This window comes from Cydia amplana, chromosome 25, assembly GCF_948474715.1.
Source record: "Cydia amplana chromosome 25, ilCydAmpl1.1, whole genome shotgun sequence".
In the NCBI taxonomy this organism is placed as follows: Eukaryota; Metazoa; Arthropoda; class Insecta; order Lepidoptera; family Tortricidae; genus Cydia; species Cydia amplana.
In genome coordinates, this window is record NC_086093.1 from 2,479,517 (window position 1) to 2,504,943 (window position 25,427).

Below are 25,427 nucleotides of genomic sequence, written 5' to 3' on the forward strand. Positions count from 1 at the left end.
GTTTTAAAGTGGGAAAAGTTGTTGTTTTTATGCCCATATTGAAACTCGAGTAGGTAAGCGAAAGAGTCCAAAATAGACCCTATTGGCGCTTAAGTCTTTTATGCCAATTTCCGCCATTATGAACTTTTTCCAAAAACCGAAACGACAGAATCAATCTATCTAACTACCAAACCTGCTCACAAAATTTCACGAGAATCGGTTGGGATAACCGCGAAAATCGAAGTTCGGCACTTGCGGGCATTTTTAGGGTTCCGTACCCAAAGGGTAAAAACGGGACCCTATTACTAAGACTCCGCTGTCCGTCCGTCCGTCCGTCCGTCCGTCTGTCACCAGGCTGTATCTCACGAACCGTGATAGCTAGACAGTTGAAATTTTCACAGATGATGTATTTCTGTTGCCGCTATAACAACAAATACTAAAAACAGAATAAAATAAAGATTTAAGTGGGGCTCCCATACAACAAACTTGATTTTTGACCGAAGTTAAGCAACGTCGGGCGGGGTCAGTACTTGGATGGGTGACCGTTTTTTGCTTGTTTTGCTCTATTTTTTGTTGATGGTGCGGAACCCTCCGTGCGCGAGTCCGACTCGCACTTGGCCGGTTATTTCTCTCTGTCACTTTAATTAGGCACGTCTTATTGGTATAATAAAGAGTAAAAGAGAAAGATCCCCGCATTTGCGAGTTTCGGTTTTCGCGGTAGGCCCCCTGTAGAGGAGAACATCCGGACATACGAAAGCATTTATTCCCAAGCTGAAACGGAGACCTTCGCTGATGCTCGGTCAGTTTAAAGCAGGATGTTTGGGTAGTAAATTACTGAGACGATCTACATATTTTAATATCGAATATAAAAAAACCGGCCAAGTGCGAATAGGACTCGCGTTCCAAGGTTCCGTACATTAAGTCCGACTCACGCTTGACTCCACATTTCTAACAAGTTTTCCTGACATCTTCAAATCATCACATCAAAATTTTAGACCCAGTAGTTTCGGAGATAAAGGGGGACTGGGGAGAATGATCGGACAGACAGACAGACGCGCGAGTGATCCTATAAGGATTTAAGGATAAGGGTTCCCTTTTTTCCTTTTGAGGTACGGAACCCTAAAAAGTTATTAAATGATGTACCTACGTCTGTCATAAATTCTCAAAATGTGGATTAGCGGAAAGTTTGCTAATTAAAAACATGTTTTTGCAAACACGAGGGGCAAGTTTGGCAACCACGCAGCGGAACAGGGTTCAATTCGTTCACTGTTACCAAGCTCACTACTACTCATTCATTCAAATCGGCCAAGAGCATGTCGGGCCATGCTCAGTATAAGGTTGCGTAGTTACCATTCTGTCAGAATTTGGTTAGTATAGTAGCAGGCGTGTCTCACTCCGCGATTTCGTCGCTTTGCTACAGGTAGCTAAAAGTACATCCGTTCGGCCCCAATTTTGGGGAAAGCCATAAGCCGCGCGTGGCGCTGTCGCCACCTAGCGGCCATATCTGTGCTGCCCTAGTAGCACGGTCGCATTTTTATCATTTATCACCATGCCTGTCACGTTCTAACAAGTAGGTAAGTGCGAAAGTGACGGGCATAGTGATAGTGGATAAAAATGGATCCGTGCTGAGCCCGCTGATCGTAACAGACGCGTTTTGTTAGAGAGTGAGTCTTCTGTACTTAGTACTATTATTTATTCTGTGGTAGTAGTAATCATGTACAGTCACGCTCCGTGATTGTTAAGGTGGAGGTTCGGGCCGCGACAGAGACAAGCGGCCGAGACAGAAGACCGCGACCGGAGACCGCGACCGTCACTTGACGATAGGCAACATATCAGGGATGTTGCGGATGCCGATTTTTTGACATCCGCGGATGCGGATGCGGATGCGGATTTTTAAAGGCTCACATACGCGGATGCGGATGTCAAGATAGGTACATAAAAAACATCAAATATTACATTTTAGTAATTTTTATTTCAAAAACCGGCCAAGTGCGAGTCGGACTCGCGTTCCAAGGGTTCCGTACATTAAGTTCCACTCACGCTTGATTGCTAATTTCTGATAGGTTTTTTGGCTAATGACTAAATTACCTAGCAGTCTAGCACTTACGCTGATGCTAAGACGTTCCTGTACCGACCTGTTCCACATCCGCATCCGCATTAAATCCGCATCGATTTTATGCGGATGCGGATATTCGCAACATCCCTGCAACATATAAGCGACAGTTCGCGGCGAGACAGAGACAGACGACAGAATCGCGTCTTTCTGTCTCTGTCTCGCCTAATGTTAAGTGACGGTCGCGGTCTCCGGCCGCGGTCTTCTGTCTCTGTCGCGGCCCGAACCTCCGCCTTTACGACGCCATTTAGGGTTCTAGCTAAATTGGACCGACCATAGCGTATGTATTGAACGACCAATTTAGCTAGGACCCTAAATGGCTCAACAGTCGGAGCGTAATGGTATTACAAAGCATAATGTGGCATAATAAGGGAGTACCTACTTTTTATTATTTGATTAACAGATCATGTTAGCTATGTGGCTATATTATTAAATTGTACAACGGGACTTAATCGCGTAAACGACGTTTCGGGGACAACGCCGTCCTCGAAACGTCGGAGGTAAATCTTAAAACTTAGATACGCGATTAAGTCCCGTTGTACAATTTAATAATGTGTAAAAATCGTGAAAGTTTAAATCAGTGTTATGTGGCTATAGTCACATAGTTTTCAGCGCTACTTTGCCGATTTTTTTGGACCCATGGTTCAAAAGTTAGACATGGGAGGGGCATATTTTTTTACATCCGAAAACACCTCTACAATTTTCAATAAAAAAAATAGTTTTAGAAACCCCTTATTCATTCGCGGTACACCCTCAGTTTGCCCTCAGTTCAGGTACAGGTAGGGTTTGCAATCCGGATCTGAAATGTATGAAATTATCCGGATCTGGATCCGGATCCGCGGATCTTCCCATATATTTCAGATCCGTCGTGCAAACCCTAGGTACAGGACATTTAATTTATAATATCTGGGTGACCGAGCTTCGCTCGGAAAACATATAAAAACTCGAAAATGCGCGTTTTCCCAGAGATAAGACCTAGCTAGATCGATTTTTCGCCCCCGAAAACCCCATATAGCAAATTTCATCGAAATCGTTAGAGCCGTTTCCGAGATCCCCGAAATATATATATAAATAAACAAGAATTGCTCGTTTAAAGGTATTAGATAGATAGATAGATAGATAGATATATAGTTTGTCAAAGGACTGTATCATTTTAAACATAGACAGAGAGAATCATACTATCTTTGTCTTACACTAGTACTAGCAACCAAAAGAAAAGGATGCGTATAGTGTTTTTGTTCTTATTTACTGACAAATTGGTTTGACCAGCTTATAATTTGACCTAGTCCCGAATTTTCTGACCGAACTCACGAGAAGGAAAATCCAAAAATAAAAAAACATTTTTCAGGAGAAATAGGTATAGTTTGTCAAAGGACTGTCTCATTTCAAACATAGACACAGAGAATCATACTATCTTTGTCTTACACTAGTACCTACTAGCACCCAAAGGAAAAGGATGAGTATAGTTTTCCTGGTTCTTACTGACTGACAAATTGGTTTGACCAACTATACCCAATTTTTCTTCAGCCAAACTGCAGGACAGTTTGTTGGCAAAGGGTTTGTTAATAAAATACCTAATATTGTTCAAATTGACACCTACCTTGTAGCTGTAGCGTGCTGATGCCGGTTGTCTCAGTGTTATGGGTAGGTCAGTTCTGGTAACAGCAAAAGAATATCTTATTTAAGTAGATAATTACTATTTTTTACTTGCACCAAAAGTTTAAATACGTACGTCTGAAAACGACGGCATCATTTTTGTATGGTTCAACTACTCACTGAAAAATATGCCTACGAAGCAAACATGCCCACCCCTCCTGTGCGAAGTTGTTACTGCTTTTTGCCGATGACGTTGTCATTGTCAGACTTCGAAAACTATACCTATTAATTATAAAATATCACTCTAAATCCGTGTAAAATATATAACTAAAGAAATTAGATTTTTTTTTTGTATTTCATCTTGTTGAAATTTGAAATGCAGGGATGAAATTTATTCCAAACCCAGCATTGATTTTAAGATTTTTTTTACCGTATGTACTGATTTTTTTTTAATATTTTGGGCTGGCAACTATTTCCCGCAAGGATACCAACTTAGTATGTTAGATGCTAAATTAATAACTTTTTGCATCCCCAAAATAAATTGTCACCTGATCTGAGGGCTTACCGCGAAACACGTTCGACGTGTTGCCTCTCTGTCGCACTAGTGAGTTCGTACGTAAGTGTGACAGGGAGGCAACAAGTCGAACGTGGTTCGCGGTAGGCCCTCTGTACCAGGGATGTTGCGGATGCCGATTTTTTGACATCCGCGGATGCGGATTTTTAAAGGCTCACATCCGCGGATGCGGATGTCAAGATAGGTACATAAAAAACATCGAATATTACATTTTAGTAATTTTTATTTCAAAAAACCGGCCAAGTGCGAGTCGGACTCGCGTTCCAAGGGTTCCGTACATTAAGTCCCACTCACGCTTGACTGCTAATTTTTAATAGGTTTTTTTGGCTAATGACTAAATTACCTAGCAGTCTAGCACTTACGCTGATGCTAAGACGTTCCTGTACCGGCCTGTTCCACATCCGCATCCGCATTAAATCCGCATCGATTTTATGCGGATGCGGATGCAGATGTGGATGTTGAAAATAATGCGGAAGTTCCGCGGTTGCGGATGCGGATGCGGATATTCGCAACATCCCTGCTCTGTACACTTTAGCATTTTATTATAGCACAAAATATTTTAATTCTGGCACATTTTTTAATTCCGGGCTGGCAGCACTGACATCTTGCTACGTTTTGTTATTGCTGTGAATTAAATAATTGCTCAAATTTTGAATTATTTTGTAGTACACAAATAATTTAAATATAATAACACATTCAATCTATTGCGTAAACCTTACAATATAAATAAATAAATATACTTGTATGTATTTACAACAGAAGTATTAGGACAAATTAACGCAAACAAAATAAACAAATATTATATTCTGATGATAACAAAACGTAGCGTGAGAAAGGTCAATGAAATCGGCATCGGCATTTCGCATCGCAAAAACAAAATGGCCGTCTCTGATGGAGAAAGGTGTGTCGCTGTCGCGTAATACATATTTTGCGACTTGCAGCGAGGAATATCATTGAACTTCAGTGAAAAGTTTAGGTGTTTTTTACTACTGGTTCGTAACTTTGTATTGTGATTAATTAAGGTGGATTTATTATGTTTGATGTTCAGCAGCTTGGCTACAAGGAAATGAAGGAAAGGACGCATACCAAGGAATCTGGAGGTGATCCTGCATCGCGTACGGCCTATACCGTGAGGCCTCGTCGCGAGCGCCCGGAGGCTGCATGTTTGCCTCACGTGGGCTTTTTCGGTTCGCGTAGTTGCCTTTTTTCGCGAGGCATTCGCGTTCGTAACATCGCGCGCCGCTTGATAAGTATGTCGGTTGTCTTGCAGCGCCGCCGGCTGCCGTGCGACCGCCGCGTGGCAGGGCATCGCCCTTCGCGTCGCGCGCGTTTGGAGCCCTCGCTCCTTCCGACCCTCGGTCGGAATCCTCAAGGTAAGCTCTTGAATCATTTAGAAGACAGATCAATAACTGGGCGGCCATCTTGTGAAAGTATATTTAGATTTTCTTGTATAATTAGGGCATTTTAAGTAAATGTTGTACGCTGGAATGTTAATATAAAGTCGGCTAAGTGTATCAGGTGTAATATTTTATCTGGAACATCTGATGAAAACATTGTTGTTGGAAAGTGTTGTTTGGTGTGTCTAGTTCGTTTTTTTTATTAAATTTACATTTATTTCGACCATCTGGGATAAACAAACAACAAAATAATACATTAGAAGAAATTAAATTATTAAGATCTGGCTTTAAATCTCTATCACTATAATACTCCGCCAATATGACAGTAGTCATCTGACAACGTCCCTTTGTATCCTAGAGAACGTGCAAGTCCGCCCGCTCCTATTTCACTAACTTGACAAGCGTCATCTGACAATTTGCTGTACTTTTCTCAGCAACGGTGAAGTCATTGTCAAGTGACAATTGTCAGTATGATGAAACATGACACACGCCCAATATATAACGAATCAGTTTATATAACATTTCTTGCTTTAACACAATTTGTCCGTGTGTCAGGATGTCGAGCTCCCGGCGTAACGGGTCGGTCTCCCGCGCCGCGGAGGCCGCCTCCAAGAACAGGCTTCACATGGATCGGAATCCACAGCACTCCAGGATGACCGGTGAGCTCTAACGCTTAATGTCAGTTAGCCATGCAATCATGTGCTCGTAGGCCTTTTGTAAACAAACCGCCTTGATGTATCAATGTCATATTTGATTGCCTGTGAAAACTTGTCAAAAAACAGAAGGTACAGTATGTATAAGTTACTCTATGGTATACTAAAGTCGTTAGTGCTGCACTCTGGCGGCAAAACATTGCAGTAATACTCCCTATACATTGTACTGAAACACCAGACCAAGCTAACTGCATGATGTTTGTAATGATAAAATTATTATTATTCTATAAGCAGGGTGGCAGTTGTGTCAACTGATATTGCCTGTATCCAGTAATCATTGACAAGTAGATGTATAGCTGTGCTTGTCTATTTTATTGAAGTGAAAACTTCTTTAGCGGCGCTGTGCACTTTTTGAGGTGGGGAAAAAATGTTAAACTCGAGACAGCGTAAGACGACCACGTGACCGTAAGATTTAGATGGCCACTCATTTAGATGGCATTTAAATCAATAAAGAAAACCTCAATGACATTACATGAAAAACTGTTACATTGAGTTTTTCTTTATTGATTTAAATGCCATCTAGTGCGTTTCACTCTAACTGGTATTAATATAACTCGTGTACTAACAGTGATGTGCTTAGGGGTTTCAAGTAATTAACGCTAACGCTAGATGGCGTTAACCTCAATTATACATAGTGCATTTTGCACTAGTCATTGAGCTTTCACTTCTGCCGGCACTCCCTGAGTGCAATCCGTTGTTTTTTTTTAATTGGTTCACATTTTGTGCTGAAATGTGGAAAGTCATCATTACATCAACATTAAATTCTGCATAGTTGCCGCATGGTGCTAGCTGTCAGGCGCAATGTACGGCCAAGACGGGTTCGACCCAACATTGTACATAGTAACTTATAATTTATTGTAATGTATTTTTATCTTTTTGCTGTCTTTGTCTTTTGTATGTTGTATATTAATTTTGTTTTGTTACCTGTCGTGATTGTTTCACCGGATGGTCTCATCGGAAGATCAGCGCTGGAAGTCGCCAGCAACATGCTAAGATGAGACCATTTCGTGGCACTTTATCCTTTTATTCTCTGTTATATCTCTGTTATTTCTGTTACATCTGTTTCTATTTTGTGTTTGTGCTCACGAATAAAATTATTTCTATTCTATTCTAAATTACCGATGACTGTTACCCAGATCCATCGAACCCGGCCGGACGCCGCAAGGAAATAGACAACGTGATGAAAAGGGCACGGCAGGCGTCACCTGGCAGTTGGGACCGGAAGCTGCTACAAGTCGAAGAGAAGGACCCTAACAGGTACCGTCCTCACTAACATTTGGATCAGGGATGTTGCGGATGCAGATTTTTTGACATCCGCGGATGCGGATATTTAAAGGCTCACATCCGCGGATGCGGATGTCAAGATTAGGTACTTAGAAAACGTCAAATATTAAATTTTTAGTATTTTTTTATTTAAAAAAAAACGAAACGTTTAGTATTTGAGCAAGAATATAGGTGCGTTATATTTAATAAACAGTAACTTCGGCGACTTTTCTGGATTTAGACGATTTCATTATAGGTAATGACGAAATTACCTAGCACTTACGCCGCCGCTAAGACGTTCCTGTACCGACTTGTTAGACATCCGCATTAAACTCCGCATCGATTTTATGCGGATGCGGATGCAGATGCGGATGTTGAAAATAATGCGGAAGTTCCGCGGTTGCGGATGCGGATGTTTGCAACATCCCTGATTTGGATACCAAAGAAAAATTGATTTTTCAAAAACCATGTCGATATTTTTACTTTATTTGTTTACACGGGCGTTATTAGATCCATAAGTATTTAAGAACACATTAAAATTAACAACTTGATCAGATAAGTTACATTTTCTACGGTAACGCAGGAGAAAAAAAGTTATCTCCCATACAAAAATCAGGGACACACCATTTTTGCCTTTTTCTACTGCGTTACCGTACAAAATGTAACTTTTATCTGATCAAGTTGTAAATTTATTGTGTTAATTAAATATTTACGTATCTAATAATGCACGCGTAAACAAAAAATTAAGAAAATCAACATGGTTTTTGAAAAATCGATTTTTTTTGCTAGGAAGTCACCCATTAGGAAAATCATCATCTTCCTCGCGTTGTTCCGGCATTTAGCCACGGCTCATGGGAGCCTGGGGTCCGCTTGGCAACTAATGCCAAGAATTGGCAAAGGCACTAGTTTTTACGAAAGCGTCTGCCATCTCACCTTCCAACCCAGAGGATAGACTAGGCCTTATTGGGATTAGTCCGGTTTCCGATGATTGGCTTTCACCGAAAACTTACTGGTAAATATCGAATGATATTTCGTACATAAGTTCCGAAAAACTCATTGGTACGAGCCAGGGTTTGAACCCGCGACCCCCGGATTGCAAGTCGCACGCTCTTACCGCTAGGCCACCAGCCCTTGTATTAGGAAAATCGTTAACTCTAAATTTGATCGTATGGCAATTTCACGAGGCTTAGATATAACGTCATTTTTCTTACCACGAGTTTGACACTGACATATTCGCTAGCGTGCGCATAACTTACTTCTATGCATCTCGCTCGTACTGGCATATTAGTGCGAGCGAGTATAGAACGTAAGTTACGCAGACGTTAGCGAATATGTCAGTGTCAAACTCATGGTAAGGGGTCAAGAAAATGTGACATGTTGTGACAGGGGGGAGGGGGGAGTCACAAACTTTGTGACGTCACTTTTTTTTTTTTTGTTTATTTACAAATAGACGTGTGCGCCGATTAAAAAATGATCGGCGGCGGCGTTTGCCAAAAAATCGGCGGCGGCGGCGTGTTTTCGGCGTGAAATCTGCGTGACCTTGACTTTCAGGTTTCTTAAGAAAAATCATTAATTTGTTGTTTTTCTTGAAAATTTGATCAATCTAGATTGCTGGTCAGTGAACTACGTATGGTTTTGAATAGACTGTGAGTAAAATAGGGTTTGTAAATGAATATAACATAGCTATAATAACTCAAATTTCTCTACTAACTGGCTTGCATTAAGGGATTACCTGGTCCCAATGACCTTCGATCCGATCGGTAACTCTCAATTTTCTCATGATTTCATTGGCTTACCGTATTAAAAATGACGTACTTTAACAAAACAAAACTCCAAATATCCTTGAAGTTTGCTAGACATAGTGGACTGCTATGGCTTCTATTTATTGGTTTTCTTGTCGTACAAGCAGTAAGCACCAGGCTCACTGAGACGTATCTTCTTTCTCGTTTTCATATTGCTAAGGATTACGCCAACATGTACTTTGTGTCCATTTTGTGCGGTCAGACTGCCGCAAGTCGACCTCTTCATAGCGGTCTACGATCTCACACATGCTCCAACTCGAGCACGTTTGCCATTAATTCCTAAATTCATGTTTTTCTCCACATCATGCGTTGGTTAATATGTCCGAAGAATCTAAGGGCTCACCGATTGCATGTTGTGAAGATCTGAGTGGCGATATTGAGCTCTCTGAGAAATAATGGAGGGGTTTGGTCTTCTAGCTGTCCAAGGTATAAGCAGCAATCTTCGTTAACACTAGATCTCAAAAGCGCTGGAAGCTGGAATATACACGAGAGCTCGTACCAAGCGCACTTTAGTTGCACGCCGAATACCTGTATTCTTCCTGATCTTGTCGAGGTTAGCCTTAGCCATATCATTCTTAGCCATGCCAGATTTGCGGCGTAAATATCTCGGCAGTGCAACCACCGGCACTGGTTATCAACCCAAGATATAAACTCGCTTTTACGTAATCGCCTTACTTTGGTCTTGGAATGGTTGTTCTTAAGACCTCTCTAGAACTTTCACCTTCAACTTTCTTCAGAGGAGTCGCCATTTCATGTAAATCCCGTCAGGAAGGCGACAATAGTAGCACAGTTTGTTACAAGAACTTATAACATCGAGTGACAAAATAATGTTGCTTTACCCATTTACAGCTTGCACATTTCCGTGGGGCAAGCATTTTGCAGGGGCAGATTGACAGTGAATCTACAGTATTGTCACTCTGTCTCTTTCTTCTAGACATTTTTGGCACACGAATTTTTTTAGGAAACTCAGGGTCTCGAAAACTCGCACACCAATGTTCTCAGATTTTTGCTTGACTCCACTACATGAGCCCTGTTTTCGTTGCCTAGTTGTAAGTATTTTCATGATGGAACATTCTGCCTTCGTATGTGAGGCAATGTGAATTCACAATTAACAGGAAAAAATCCTACTTCATAAATTATTGCTCCTTAATTTTTCTTGAATACTTAGGATAACTCAGTTAAGTATTTTTATTGGTGTGTCAAATAGTTTGTGTAACTGGCTATTCTGTTTCATTTAATTAATAATTGATGTACCTATATTTAACAACTGTAACATATATTATACAAAAAATCCATATTGATATCCAGATGCCAACTCGGAATAGCTAGTTAACAACACTCAAGGTCACGCCGATTTCACGCCGATCATTTATCGGCGGCGGCGGCGTGGCAAAAAAGACCGGCGGCGGCGGCGCGCCGGCGCGGCGCACACGTCTATTTACAAACAAGATATATACCGTGTACCTATTACTAAAAGAAATTAAAAACTTATTTAAATTATTTAATTCGCTGTATAGTTAAATGACAAGTTTTTGGAAAGATAGTTATTTTTATTCGTTTAAGACTAATATTTATTTTATTAAAAATATTTTCATAAAATATTAATAATAGGTACAAAAACCTACTTCGATTTGCAGATTTCGTGAAAAAATGTGACGTCACACCAGGGGGGAGGGGTTTGCCAAATGTGACCAAGTGTGACAATGGGGGAGGGGGGTAAAAAACCCTAGAAATTCGTGTGATGTAATTAATGGATGACCCCTGAGGCTACTGACAGTTCAAAAGTGACAATGTCAGTCTTATTTTGAAGTTAAGCGACGCATGTAAAGCCTGTCAATAATATATTTTGCCCTAAGCATAAATGCATTAGGTCAATGTGGCTAATTCCGTCATAGGGACTATTCCGTCTTCTAGTTTTTCTCGAGCAACGGTACAAATGGATAATTTCATCGATAAAGCAGCGACTGCTTTTAGTTTCAGCAATCAAAAGCAGATGTTTTTTTTTTCAGCAAAAAAAAATCAAGGAAATATACGCTCGTGGACGGAAAATCCCCAATGACGGAATTAGCCACATTAAACTTAGCTCATGTAGGTAATGTATAGTCAAATCAAATGTGACGTTATCCATGAAAAGGGACCTTATTGTCGATGGCGCTTACGCCATTATTAACGATGCTCCGATATATATACAATGCCGCGCGACGCTGTGCGGCGTAAGCGCCATCTACAATAAGGTCCCTTTTCATAGATAATGCCCCAAAGTACACCCGCCGCCTCACCTCACCTTTTGTGTGCTTTGCTTTTTTCACATTGCATCGTATTTTTACTATTTTTTACGTTCTCCATCAAAATCATAATTCATAATTTTAAGTTCAAAACAAACAGGCATTGACTGTAGCTATGAATGTTTTTTTTTTAGGTAATTTCTTATATTAATAGTTCCGTTTTTTAGGCTTCCGTACCCAAAGGGTAAAAACGGGACCTATATTAATAGTTCCCTTTTTTAGGGCTGCATACCCAAAGGGTAAAAACGGGACCCCATTACTAAGACTCCGCTGTCCGTCCGTCTGTCACCAGGCTGTTTTTTGCGCAATGGTACGGAACCCTTCGTGCGCGAGTCCGACTCGCACTTGGCCGGTTTTATTTTTAAATACATTTGTAAGTCTAAAAGTTCAAAAGAGAAAATGCTGAATGATAATAACACAAAGATAACTTTTGGTTTAGGAAATCACATATTAGTTATTTGAGCTCGACACATTGTTTTATGACCTTAGTACGATATAGAACATATGTTTAAGCTGTCCTGTAGGCCTAGCACATGATTGGCGCGACAGTATCTCGCGCCGAGATAGACTACCCCTCGTTTTCTAACTACGTTAATAAAAGAGGGACTAGTAGTCTATCTCGCCGCGAGATACTGTCGCGCCAATCATGTGCTAGCCCGGCTGTCTAATATTAGGGGTGGTAAAAACACGGTGCGATGTGTAGCTGACAGTGTTTGATAATAAGTACGCGTAGGCCTCGTTTTGTCGCGTAGCGTCAGGCGTGTCTCACTCCGCGATTTCGTAGCTTTGCTACAGGTAGCTAAAAGTACATCCGTTCGGCCCCAATTTTGAGGAAAGCCATAAGCCGCGCGTGGCGCTGTCGCCACCTAGCGGCCATATCTGTGCTGATCGTAACAGACGCGTTTTGTTAGAGAGCGAGTCTTCTGTACTTAGTACTATTATTTATTCTGTGGTAGCGTTTCAATCCTGAAGTTGCTATTCTGGTTAAGATAAGATAAGATAAAAGATAGTTTATTCAAGTAGGCATAATTACAATGCGCTTATGAACGTCAAATAAAGCTAGGTAGACCGGCTCCAACCCTACACCTCTGCCCCGAGAAGATTTAAATCCCCCCTCAATTGGTTAACACATTCACCGCTAAGCTACGGTCGTGGCCGATAACATGGGTTTCCCGGTATGTAGCTGAAAAGCGTAGTGGCGAAACGACAACGTGTCCGGTGTAAAGCACCAGAAGATTGATAGAGAAGGGTAGACATCAGTTATTTTTAGACACAATTTCTATTTTAACACCCGTATCGAAACTATTAAAGAGTAGGTTATTTAATTGTCCCGTCACATGCTAGCGTTTCATATAAATTCGATAGTAGAAAAATCGTTTTGACACATCGAAAAAAGAAACTGATTTGACTAGTAGTGAGTAGTCAAATACCCTATTAGCTTTACCTAGACCACACCATAAAGTAAGTATAGTATAGAGTAATCGGCCCATACAAGCCTCGCTTAGTTCCACAAAAATCCAAGAGATGTCACTCAGAGCACCATTGGGCCTAAATATATATTAGTGTTATTTCAAATCTTGCCAATTTTTAAATTAACATGTATAGTTCTAATTTATTTAGCATATTACAACAAAAACCTTTTAAAACATCCATTTACACATAGTAAATCGACGCAGAAAAAAATAAATAAATAATGGCATGAACTATTCTAAGCGCCATCTATCGCATTACTAGACAGTTAGTTTCTTGCCGTTGTAACACACTAAATAGCTCGATTGTTTGAGAAAGACTATCAATAGATGTCACTGTAGTAAATCCTCATACTTTATGATCATATCACAGACAACATATCAACATTATTAAGTAATAAATAATATAATTTTTCTCAAAAATGGACGGCAAAGTCGACGTTGCCGGTTAAAAAATAGGTCGCGAAGTGTGTAGTTTATGGTCATTCTAAAAATTAAAAAGTTAAAAACATTGCTGTATCGATTTCGGGACTGCAATGTTGCATACAAATTCCATTATTAAACGAGTTCCAAACTTTTTAAAACTTTAAATGGCCATATCAAATGAAGGCATAGGTCCATTAAACAGCCGAACAGATGATCAGCACTTATTATTAATATAATGTTGGTACCGCGACTATTTAGGTGTCTCAAATACGTTGGCGTATTTTCAGCAGAAAAATACACTTCTATTTTTTTTAAAGGCGGCAAGCAAATCTTTTTAATGGTTTTACTTTTCTCTGTGAAAATTAGAACGTTGCTTCTGTAAAATATCTCTTGCACCATTTTTGAGAAAAGCACTAATATATGACTCGGCTGGAAGGCTACTTGCTGGCTTCGGATTCAATTAAACGGACTCCCAAGGTCGTCCGTTTAAAACGAATCCTCAGCTTGCAAGTAGCTACTTCCGAACCTCGACAATAATGTACTATTTTTCTTAGAAACGTGATAATAATTAAAATATATTAAACCTACATGGTATCATCAGCCACACTGTTAAGTGTTAACTGTACCGATGTACAGTTAGGAGTGTTGCTGTTTGTATATTAATTTACTTAACCTTACGCATTACAAAATTGTCCTCATATAGCTATACATATATTTTAGGACAGTCTTACACTAATCGACCTACTTGGTAACAAAACATTGTAAATTCTTGAGTAGTTTGAATAGCAGGGCAGGTGACAAAAACTTGCTCAAAAGCATAGAAGGTAGCATCCTATAGAAGTGGTGTACGCGTGCCTCCGTGAGGGACAAAACATGTAAATTCGACCAATCATAGCGTCGCATTGCGCCGCTATGATTGGTCGAATTTATTTGTTATGGTGGGCAACAAATGAATTCGACCAATCACGGTGGTCAATTTACGGTGGGGAATAAAACAAGATGTGAGACTGTGACAAGGACAAACAATAATAGCGCTTTCGCTGCTACTCCTACTGAAAGATACATAAGACTATCCCGTTCTGTCAGTTATCCCCTGCTTCTATTCATGCTCAAAAGAGAAGAGACATCCGACATTTAAAAAAATATCCCTATATGTATGAGAGCAATAATACAATGTGTAAATGTAAATAAGGTCAGGTGGGGTAAGTGAAACATACTTTACTTGTTGTTACTTATAAAACGATTTTACTCAGTTCTAAAGCATATTTTCGTTTTTTAATTAAGTGTTTCATAATGGTATAATATTAAGCTTAACGTACCCTTTCATCTAAATTTCCACATGCACTGTATAAAGCTGAAATTACCAAGTAAACCACATAGACCCAATTAGTTTCTCTTTCCCTTGTTTTGGGGTAAGAGAAACTGTTTTTATTACTTGCCAATCTTTAGCGATAGCAGAATATCTCGTGGAACAACATTTTAAGGATAATTATCTTAGTCCAAAATATTACTTACTGCATTGATATAGGATCTAGTTTCCCTACCAGAGTTGACATTACCAAAATGGGGCAAGTGAAACATATAGGTCACAATCAGTCGTTGACAACCGTTGGTAGTGTTTTTTATAAATAAATAGTTGAAGTCCTTATTTAGAAATATATTACGAGAAATAACGATTTATTTTGCAAATCAGGGTAAAGATAAATAATTAACGCAATTATTTTTGTGAAAATACACCTGTATTACGTTTTTATCATTAGGTTATTATAGTAAGTACTTACGTAGTTACTTTAATCGTCATCTTACGGAGAGTAATTGGTATGCAACATGTAATTTTTTTTAAACATTCTGAATTCATACTTGCATACTTAATGGGAAATAAGTTTTATTTTAAATACTTTATAGGTTTTATGTCGATATCAAATACTAATATCAAAATAACGGTACATTATTGAATGTTATATGTATCAAAAGACATTTTGAAAATTATTTGTCCGGTTATAAACCCGGGTGCTGGTGACACACTGTATATTTTAAACCTAATTATAAAAATAAAACGATAATTAATATTATACAAAGAGACGTTTTCCTAAAACATCTGCTAAAAATATCCTGGGACTTCATGGCACATCTAAAAATATCCATAAGCTCAAAAATATTGAATCTCTTTAAATTAATGTTGCTACCATTATAATTTCTAAATTATTACGATTTGATTATAACAGATTTAAAATTTATTATAATTTTTTACAGGCAATGAAAATGTTTGTTACATCTGATACAGGGAAAGTGGGACATATGTTTCTCTTGACCCGGTATTACTAGACCCACTTCCCCTACTTGATATATCATAGGTTATATTTTTTCCACTATCAATAAAACTACAAATCAACGGTATTTCAATAAAATAACGCCAAGGAAACGGAACACTAACTATAACCTTGCACTTACCTTTAAAATCAGCTCCTAAGCACTTTTATTTATTATATTTACAGCAGCAGGAATATTTGTTCGACAACTCGATGTTAGACGGGCAGCTGACTGATTTTTTTGGCATACCCTCCTTTCTCACATATGTGATCTACCCTCATATTTTTCAGAAAAAATGTATCCAGCCTATAAGTACTATCTTACCGACTGGGTAACATCACGCTACAATGTTTAGTTTTTGATTTCTGACGTATAGGTTCACTTATCCCGTAGACCCAGTTACCCCACCTGACCTTACATACATATCTTATATTTTATGATCATATCAAAGCTGGAAGTCCTAGGTTCGGATCCCCCTAAAAGTGTATTAATATGGTGTCCCATGGTGGTGGCCCATTTGTCCCCGCCGCCATACAAGAGGTGTGGACAGATGGGAATAGATATAGACCATTAATATATACACACACAATTAAAGCAGCCTGTGGGTGAACTACACGCAAAGGCAGTACAGTGCCCTGCGTGTACAGTACAATAATGCATTTAGGGTGCTGATGGGGCTTCCTCGCTACTGCAGCGCGTCAACAATGTTTGCGGAGGCGCGCGTAGATAGTTTTGCTGCCATTATGCGCAAAAGAGCCACTTCATTGTTATGCAGGGTGAGGAACAGCACCAACAGCATCCTAGCCATGTATGCAGGCAGGTTTGATGGGGCCTACCTGAACCACTGTGGTGCACTCCATATGTGCATAAATAAATAAATAAATATGTAAATATAATGATTAATGTAGTTAGTTAATAAGTTTGTGTGTGTGTACCTACTAACATTAGTTGTAAGATTAAATGTGTCACTAACGAAATTGATCCTTTGTTGGTCTTAAATAAATTTAATTTAATTTAATTTTAATTTAATTTAAAAAACAAATAAATGTCCTATGAGGATTTGAACCCAGGACCTCCTACTTCATAGCACATAGCAGAGCAGGGTCACTGTCACTACTGACTAGCTAGGAGGCCGTAGAAATAATATACAATTTATATATATTTAAATTAAGTACAGTCAGCGTCGTATAGTAGGTCGCATCCAAAGTATTCAAATAGTTCAGTACGCCATACAAATAATATGGTGTACCGAACTATTTGAATACTTTGGATGCTACCTACTATATGACGCTGACTGTACTTATATAACAATTAACAAATCAGACTGGTAGCCACAGTTTAATGGCTAATCTAGGATTAAAACTTTTTAGTGGCTTGCCATTATGTTCAAAACATTTAGCTTCATACCACATCAAATATTTAAGTTTACCGCCATTGCCCGCCAGCATTGAACAAATTGGTTGTTAGTGGGTAGACAAAATAAAGTCACTATCATGTTAAACATTGAATTTATTAATTGTATTTTATTATTTTTAAGAGAATCTTCATAGCATGTGTCTGTCCGTTGAAACAGGAATCAATCTCAACCATCTTCCACTCAAAATATTTTACTTGTGGTACAGTCGCCATCAGATATATCGGAGCGGCCAAGGCGCTCACAAATATCTGAACACGCCTCTATTGTCAGGGCGTTAGAGTGCGTGTTCAGATATTGTGAACACCTTGGCCGTTCCGATATATCTGATGGCGACTGTACAGAGATGCATTGACTATTTCATCTTCACTCTCTTGTTGCATACATTGTAACTTCTAGTGGCTAGAGGCTGGGTCCTGAAATCAGAAACATATTTTTTATATATAAAATGTAATAATATCACAATAAAGTTTAATACACATTGCCTTCACATTGGAGTCTGTTTGCAAACACTAACCATTGTATAGATTTAGACCAAGAAAAGTATGCAGCGATATTGATCGCCTGCGCAGTACATGTGTTATTTTAAATGTCAAACATCTTTGAAATTATGACGTACCTTTCTTCTTTCTTGCTCTAACTCTAAATACTTTGGAATCTTTTGCTTGCTCGGGTATCAATATTAGCATGGGGGGTTAAAATAAAACTTGACAATAGTTATTAGTGGGCAAGGGGGCAAAGCAGTTGTTTAACCGCTCATGCTAATGTTGATTCCAGGGCAAGCAGAAGATTTGAACTATGAGCGTAGCGAGTGGTTCGAGAAGTGGAATCTTGAGCGTTGTGAGAATTCAAGGCACGAGGGTTAAACAAACATTGCCACCTAATGAAACACAGAATTTATCACCATGCCAATGCAGGGAAAATACCAACTATAAAATACCAAAAAAATCAAATCCACATGAACATTATAAAGAATTTATAATTCAAAATCATCATTTAAAAGTAAATTCTACCAGCTAACATAAGGAAACTCAAAATTTAGATCTGATTACTTTGCCCCACATGTGGGATAAATGCAATTTTCTCATTAGTATTTGAACAATCAAGGGGGCCTTTACCAGTTGGTGTGGTGATAAATTATTTAATTAACCTTTGTATTCAAAACAAACTTACCTGAAGTGTTAATTTTTTATCAATTTTATCATTTATTGGCAAACAGTAGACACTGTCAGATTAATATGTAGGTTTTACCATTAGTAGTGTTCCGTTACTACATCGGCAATTCACGTCATCATCACAGGTCTTTTCGTCTATTGCAGACGATTTATGCATTGCTGTTTAGACAACGGGTTTGGTGATTGTGGAGGCCGATGCGTGAGCGGCACGACCTCCCACATTTTGGGCACATGTCACGCTTAGCACAGTCTTTAAAGCGCCACATCGGTCTTCCAACTTTCCTTTTAGCATACCTACGCAACTGCACCAAGCAAGACACGTCTAGGTATTCTATTCACGTACTTGTACTATAGTTCAAATGAAGCTATAATATGAAATTAATAAGTTTGTATAAACAGAAACAAAGCAAAGCGGTGCCGCTTTGTGGCGACTTGACTATTTGACAGTTTATTTTTAGTGTTGCCGTTGAAAGTTCTTTCTTGTCCCTAAATAGAGCTTTTATGATTTATTATTATACAATATTATTAGTTCAAATAAAATATGATATTCCAAAAGACTACAAATAATATTATATAGTACTTAAATTCCAAAATAATGATAATTATGCCTCAGTGTCCATTTCTGAGGGCCTACCGCGAACCACGTTCGACGTGTTGCCTCTCTGTCGCACTTGTAAATTCGTACGTAAGTGTGACAGGGAGGCAACACGTCGAACGTGGTTCGCGGTAGGCCCTCAGCTTTTTTAAGGAACAGGCGTATAACATTACCCTGAAGTAGGGGACTAATTTTAAAATAGCAATAATCATTACTTGATGCCGTTTTTGACGTTTCTGTGCACGCTGTTGTCTGTCTATACTTATAGGTCACATAATTAGTGATACAAACACCTGCCTGGTCAATATACGCAAAATTAGATAGATTTATTCTAATTATAACAGAAAAAGTTTATTAAAACAAACATTAAATGCTTTTGTATAATAATTTCAGGTTTGATAGGTACGGGTTTTGCCATGGGAGAAGTTGAAAAGGAACGTTATGAAAACATATCTGTGTATGTATAGGTACTAAGATCGTACAAATCATGTACAAATCTGTTGCTTAAAAATAAAAGCACGACGCGACGTTGCCAAACTGCTATGAGTTACTGCGAAGCGAGTCCAGTTTAACTCGACAACGTCGCATCGTATTGTTACAATAGGGTATTTTCGTACTAGTCAAATCAGTTACTTTTTTTTATAGTTATTGCAATGCAACTTGTATCGTAAATTTTTAGAAGGCACGATAAGAGTGAATTGAGCATGAATTGAGGTATTTTATCTCATTAGGATCGAAAGAGCTCGTGAATTTGAGTACAAATAACACAAAAGTGGCAAAAAAGATCACAATATAAAAAATGGCAAAAAATAGTAGTTTTCGATATAAGTGCGAGAAGTATGTCATTTTGCACGAGTACCGAGCTTTCGATTTTTCCGGAAATATACTGAGGGGCTACCGCCAAAACCGAAATTCGCAAATTGCGGGGATCTTTCTCTATTACTCCAATGCAGGCGTAATTAGAGTGACAGAGAAAAATGCCCGCAATTTGCAAAATTCGATTTTCGCGGTTATAGCCCTGTCACTTACAACGGATGCCTTTGCTTTGATATCTGGTGGCGTTAAATTAACTCCAAAATCGTCTGAATCACTCATTTTTATTTAATAACTTATGCTTTCTTGGCAATTACTTACAAACATAAATCACTTTAAATGTTGAATAAAAAAGGCGGGAAGGGAATAAAAAAAGTTTTACTTTTAATTGCCATTTTTTTCAATGTGGATTCTGTTGTCACTGTTGTCAGCATTATGCCAATTGAAGAGAAATTGTATTATTAAAATTAATAAAATTAATTTTCAGAACATAAAAATGGTCAACCAGATCTTGACAGTAGAAAAAGGCGGCAAATTTGAAAAATGTAGGCGCGAAAGGATATCGTCCCATAGAAAATTTGAATTTCGCGCCTTTATTTTACTGACAAGATTTGGTTGACCAGCTATATGTAAAAAAACATGAATCTTTTGTTATTTCATTATATTGATATATATCTAATTAATTACATTTATATTAAGTGTATAAAGTGTATTGTACGAACGTCAGCTTCATTCTGTCGCGCGTTGTTCAAGTAATACTATTGGGTCTCGAATAATACTCCTTTATGCCCAATCGCGCGTTGTTCAGGTGGGTCATTTATAAGCGGGTCTCGCATAATACTCATTTATTTAAAATGTATCAATCAGATTACTTTTTAGCACTAGTGTAAAAAAATCAAACTTTACGCACGATTTGCAGCTACAAAAACTAAACTTTTTGAGCAATTGGATTAAAAAAATATAAAGAAACGCTCAAGTACCAGTGGCATGGTGGCATATAGACGGACTTACGCCAGTAGTAATGTCTAATCCTTTTGCCATGCACCAATGGTAGCATGCGCAAAATTATTATGACAGGTATTTATTTTCAGCCGGTTTAAATAGTTTCGGCAAGACTTATGTAGCATTCTTATAATATATAAATATTATCATCACCACAGTATCGTTTTCCGAAATTACTTTATGGTTATACCGTTTGGCTACGCTATTTCTCTGTACCCTGCCTCTCCCTTCCCTCCCTGTACTCCTTAAGTGCCCGAACTCTCTTTACTCATACTGAAAGATACATAAGACTATCCTGTTCGGTCATTTCCTTCCACCCCTCATGCTTGATCCAGTTTTAAACTAGATTCATGATTTATTCAATACGCTATAAAGCGACATCTGTTGATTACTTCTAATCGTTGGCAACGACATATGTCAACTAACTTTCAATGAAGACGTATAGATGTCGTTAGGAATTCTATGATTTGGATGTGACACAGCGCCATCTTGTATCCATGATAGGCAACAGTGCTTTTTCAGTGACGCCATCTGGTAATGGTGCGCTTTTAGGCGGTCACATTTGAATGTATGGGATAGCAGCGTCTGTATATATGTAGTCTGTGACCACACCTCGGACACTGGCGATCAAATGTATGAAACAAACGCGTTCCTACGCCCACAGCCTAAGCTCGTGTAGGTGAACGCGTACCATGCTTGTGTGAGTGAGATAAGACATTGTAGTAACTGTGAGGTAACCGAGAGCGGGTGGGCGGCACTTTCAACGGGAGGCAGGGAGTGTCCATACTGTACGCTAGTACTCTTTATTATACTGTGCCTAGACTGACGGCTAAGTTGCGCGTACTGTTCTGCAGATGGCGCCACACGGGCTACAAGCAGATGTACTTGGACGGCTCGAGGTCCCCCTCCCCGCGCCGCTCCCGTTCCCCCGCCAGACGCTCCAGGTACCCACTGCTAATAATGAGGGGTGAGGGGAAAAGACCGAACGGGATAGCCTTATGTATCTTTCAGTAGGAGTAACAGCGAAGCGCTATTGTTTGTCCTTTTCACAGTCTCACTTTTTTTTATTCCCCGCCGTAAATTAGGATTATGGTGGCCAACAAATAATTCATAATCATAATCATAATCATAATATATTTATTGTGACTATAGGTATACAAAAAAGGTGTTACATTTTATAAGTACTAAAACCATAGCCTACCATCTTAATGGTGTACAATATTTGTTACTTAAAGCTAAAAAATAATATTTAATGTCATTATTATAGCATAATTGCATTTGGCTAAGCATAATAAATAATAATTTATAACTAAGACTACTTAATTGACAATCAATAAAGTAAACAAATTTGTTTTGTATAATATTAATTATATACAGTTAATTATATACAGCCTATTCGACCAATCATAGTGTCGCATTGCCTATGTTTTGTCCCTCACGGACGCACGCGTATAGCACATCTATTAGGGTCCTACCATCTATGCTGCTAATAAGGTCCACGAATGGCAGTCTGACAAGAAATTGTAGAAAAATATAATATATTTTATATACTTTAGGGTATAAAGGAATCAGAGATCTGGTAAATTAACCTTTTGGACGCCAATGACCGATATATCCGCACCGTAGGTTCAACGCCAAAGACCGATTAATCGGTCACAGGCCACAGAGCATATGCATAAAGTTCAATTTCAGTTTTGTTTGTTTGTGTTTGTGTGTTGTTTTGACACTTCGGTGACGTGGCGTCAGCGTGACAGCTTTTGTGATTGACACGGCGTCGAAAGGGTTAAAATTAGTTTATTTGGGATGGCAGGGTCGCCGTGTGATGGACGTATTTAGGTTTTATGTAGAAGTATATTCTGATATTTGATGGTTATGACTATTCTATGTAAAAAGGAAAAATGTAAGAAAGAGCGTGTGTGTGTCGTTCGTATGTCGTATTTAAAAATAAATCGTCTAAAGTCATAAAATGATTGCCGGATTTAGAATTTTTCGATGTACAGATCCTAATATATATAGTTTGTCAAAGGACTGTCTCATTTCAAATATATACAGAGAGAATCATAGTATCTTTGTCTTATGCTTTGGTTTCCTCCGATAGCGGTGCCGTCATATAGCGGCCGTCTCCATACAAATACTACGACACCCATATTTAGCCGTATTATTTAGTATGGAGACGGCCGCTATATGACGGCACCGCTATCGGAGGAAACCGAAGCTTTACACTAGTACTAGCACCCAAAGGAAAGGATGCGTATAGTTTCCTGGTTCTTACTGACTAGGGAATGCTCCCGGTACTGAGTTTGTATGGCGAGAACCGGAAATTTCCCGGTTCCGGTACTTTATTTGTATAGAAAACCAGTACCGGGAGCAAACCCTATTACTGACTGACAAATTGGTTAGACCAACTTTATAAGATATAATTACATATCGTCGCTATACTTACTCAATCTCATATCTGCAACAATCGTTTGATGGAAATGTCGCTTTTCATTCATTCGGAATACGGGTGTTTTTGTCATCAAATGAGTGTTGCAGATACGAGGTTGAGTAAGTATAGCGGCGATATATAGATTTTGTTATATTCTTAAGGTTTTTTTCTATAGTTTCATCGCACTAACACGAATTATTTTTTCTCATGATAAAATAGGGTGTTCAATTGTATTTAAAATAAATTATTTTACACCATGCATGAAATAAAGCACCAGAAGATTAATAAACGTAGACAGCAGTTATTTTTAGACAAAATTTCAATTTTAAAACCCGTACAAAACTATAAAGAGTAGGTTATTTGATTGTGACGTCACATGCTAGTGTTTCCTATAGATTCCATAATAGCAAAATCGTTTCGACGGTTCGAAAAAAGAAACCGATTTGACTAGTAGTCATACCCTATTATGCAGTTTAGTGATGTCAGGCGTGGCTCACTCCGCGATTTCGTCGCTTCGCTACAGGTAGCTAAAAGTACATCGGTTCGGCCCCAATTTTGGGGAAAGCCATAAGCCGCGCGTGGCGCTGTCGCCACCTAGCGGCCATATCTGTGCCGATCGTAACAGACGCGTTTTGTTAGAGAGTGAATCTTCTGTAGTTAGTTAGTACATATAAATCAGTCTTTTTGGTTTGTTGACCTGAGTCACATTTTACCACACGGCTAAAAGAACCAAACTGAACGATGTGTGATCTCATACAAAATACGTAGTTAAAACACGAACCATTTATAATGTTAACGAAACAAACTACCCTCCTTGTGACGGTTTATTAAAAATACAAATTTTATAACGCCGAGCTATTCCACTCATAGAGGTTTCGGAGACGGTTGCTTCCAGTTTTCGAAAAAATGGATTCCGCTTATGGAGGTCCCAAAATTCCACTTATAGAGGTAATTCGTTGCCAAGGGACTGGAACCGAGAACTTGGGTCCACTTAAAGAGGTTTTCCACTAACCCAGTTTCCACTGTATTATTTATTCTGCGGTGATGTTTGACGTGTGTGACGATGCGCAGGTCCCCGCTAGTGGCGCAGCGCTCGCGCAGCCCGCTGCGGCGCTCGCCGCCTCCGCGCCGCGCCGACCACGCGCGCTCGCCGCGCCGCAGCCCCCGCCGGTCGCCCAGGTTTGACAACTATTTCACTAGTGGCTCTGTGAGCTGTAGACCTCGCGAGCGGAACTTAAAACTGAATAAATGTATGGCAAAAATATTTATTAAAATATAGGTATAGTACATGTAATATAAACAAAAAATTAAAAACTACATAAAGCTACAAACAATGAAACGAATACGCTTAACACGCGCTTGATAAATAAAAAATGCGAAATTTTTCATTTTTTCAAAATAAAAAAATAAAATAAAAAACAACTATACGAAATTTAAGTATAAAAAAATACAAAAAGTTATGTAGCAGTATACAATTACTGGGGATGGAACCAGGGACCTGCCGATGCAAACAAAAAAGCGAACGTTTGCAAAATACGCCATTATAGTTCTTACTAAAGCTGACGAAATTTAGCTACTCATTCTCAAGTAAAAACTAAATATCTAAATACCGCCAAAACCAGCGATACAAATTTTCTGAATTTTTGGCCATTTAATCTATAACCATATCTCAAAAAGAAAAAAACTCTTATGATACCGATACGACTATTTGTTTAGGCGGGAGCTATCACGACTCCGCCATTTTGAAAAAAATCCAAAAACCGGATCGACAAAAAAAATTTATTTAGTCATAGAATTCGGTCACAAAATTTCACGAAAATCGGTTAAGAATTGCGACCTGTAGAGGAGAACATCCGGACATACAAAAGCAAAATGCCCGAGTCAAAACGTAGACCTTCGTTACGCTTCGGTCAATTATTTCTGGAGCTAAAATCACAAATGTGCTTTGTTAAATTTTTTTTTACTGCACCCACCTTGATGCTTTTCTATTTTGCCCTATGGTTGACTGGTAGAGAATGCCTATAGTGGCATTAAGTCCGCCTGTTGTACTCTTTTTTAGGGTTCCGTACCCAA

At 38.9% G+C, this 25,427-nt stretch overlaps 1 protein-coding gene across 1 annotated transcript in view; it reads left to right on the top strand.

Annotated features, from left to right (window-relative positions):
• The first annotated feature begins 5,100 nt into the window (after positions 1-5,100).
• Positions 5,101-25,427, top strand: part of LOC134659880 (serine/arginine repetitive matrix protein 1) — a 36,341-nt gene continuing 16,014 nt past the window's right edge. The window contains exons 1-5 of the mRNA XM_063515587.1: positions 5,101-5,635; positions 6,215-6,318; positions 7,509-7,629; positions 21,781-21,870; positions 24,426-24,533. Coding sequence (XP_063371657.1) covers positions 6,216-6,318; positions 7,509-7,629; positions 21,781-21,870; positions 24,426-24,533 — 422 coding nt within the window. The 5' untranslated portion in view covers positions 5,101-5,635; position 6,215. The remainder of the gene's footprint in view (positions 5,636-6,214; positions 6,319-7,508; positions 7,630-21,780; positions 21,871-24,425; positions 24,534-25,427) is intronic.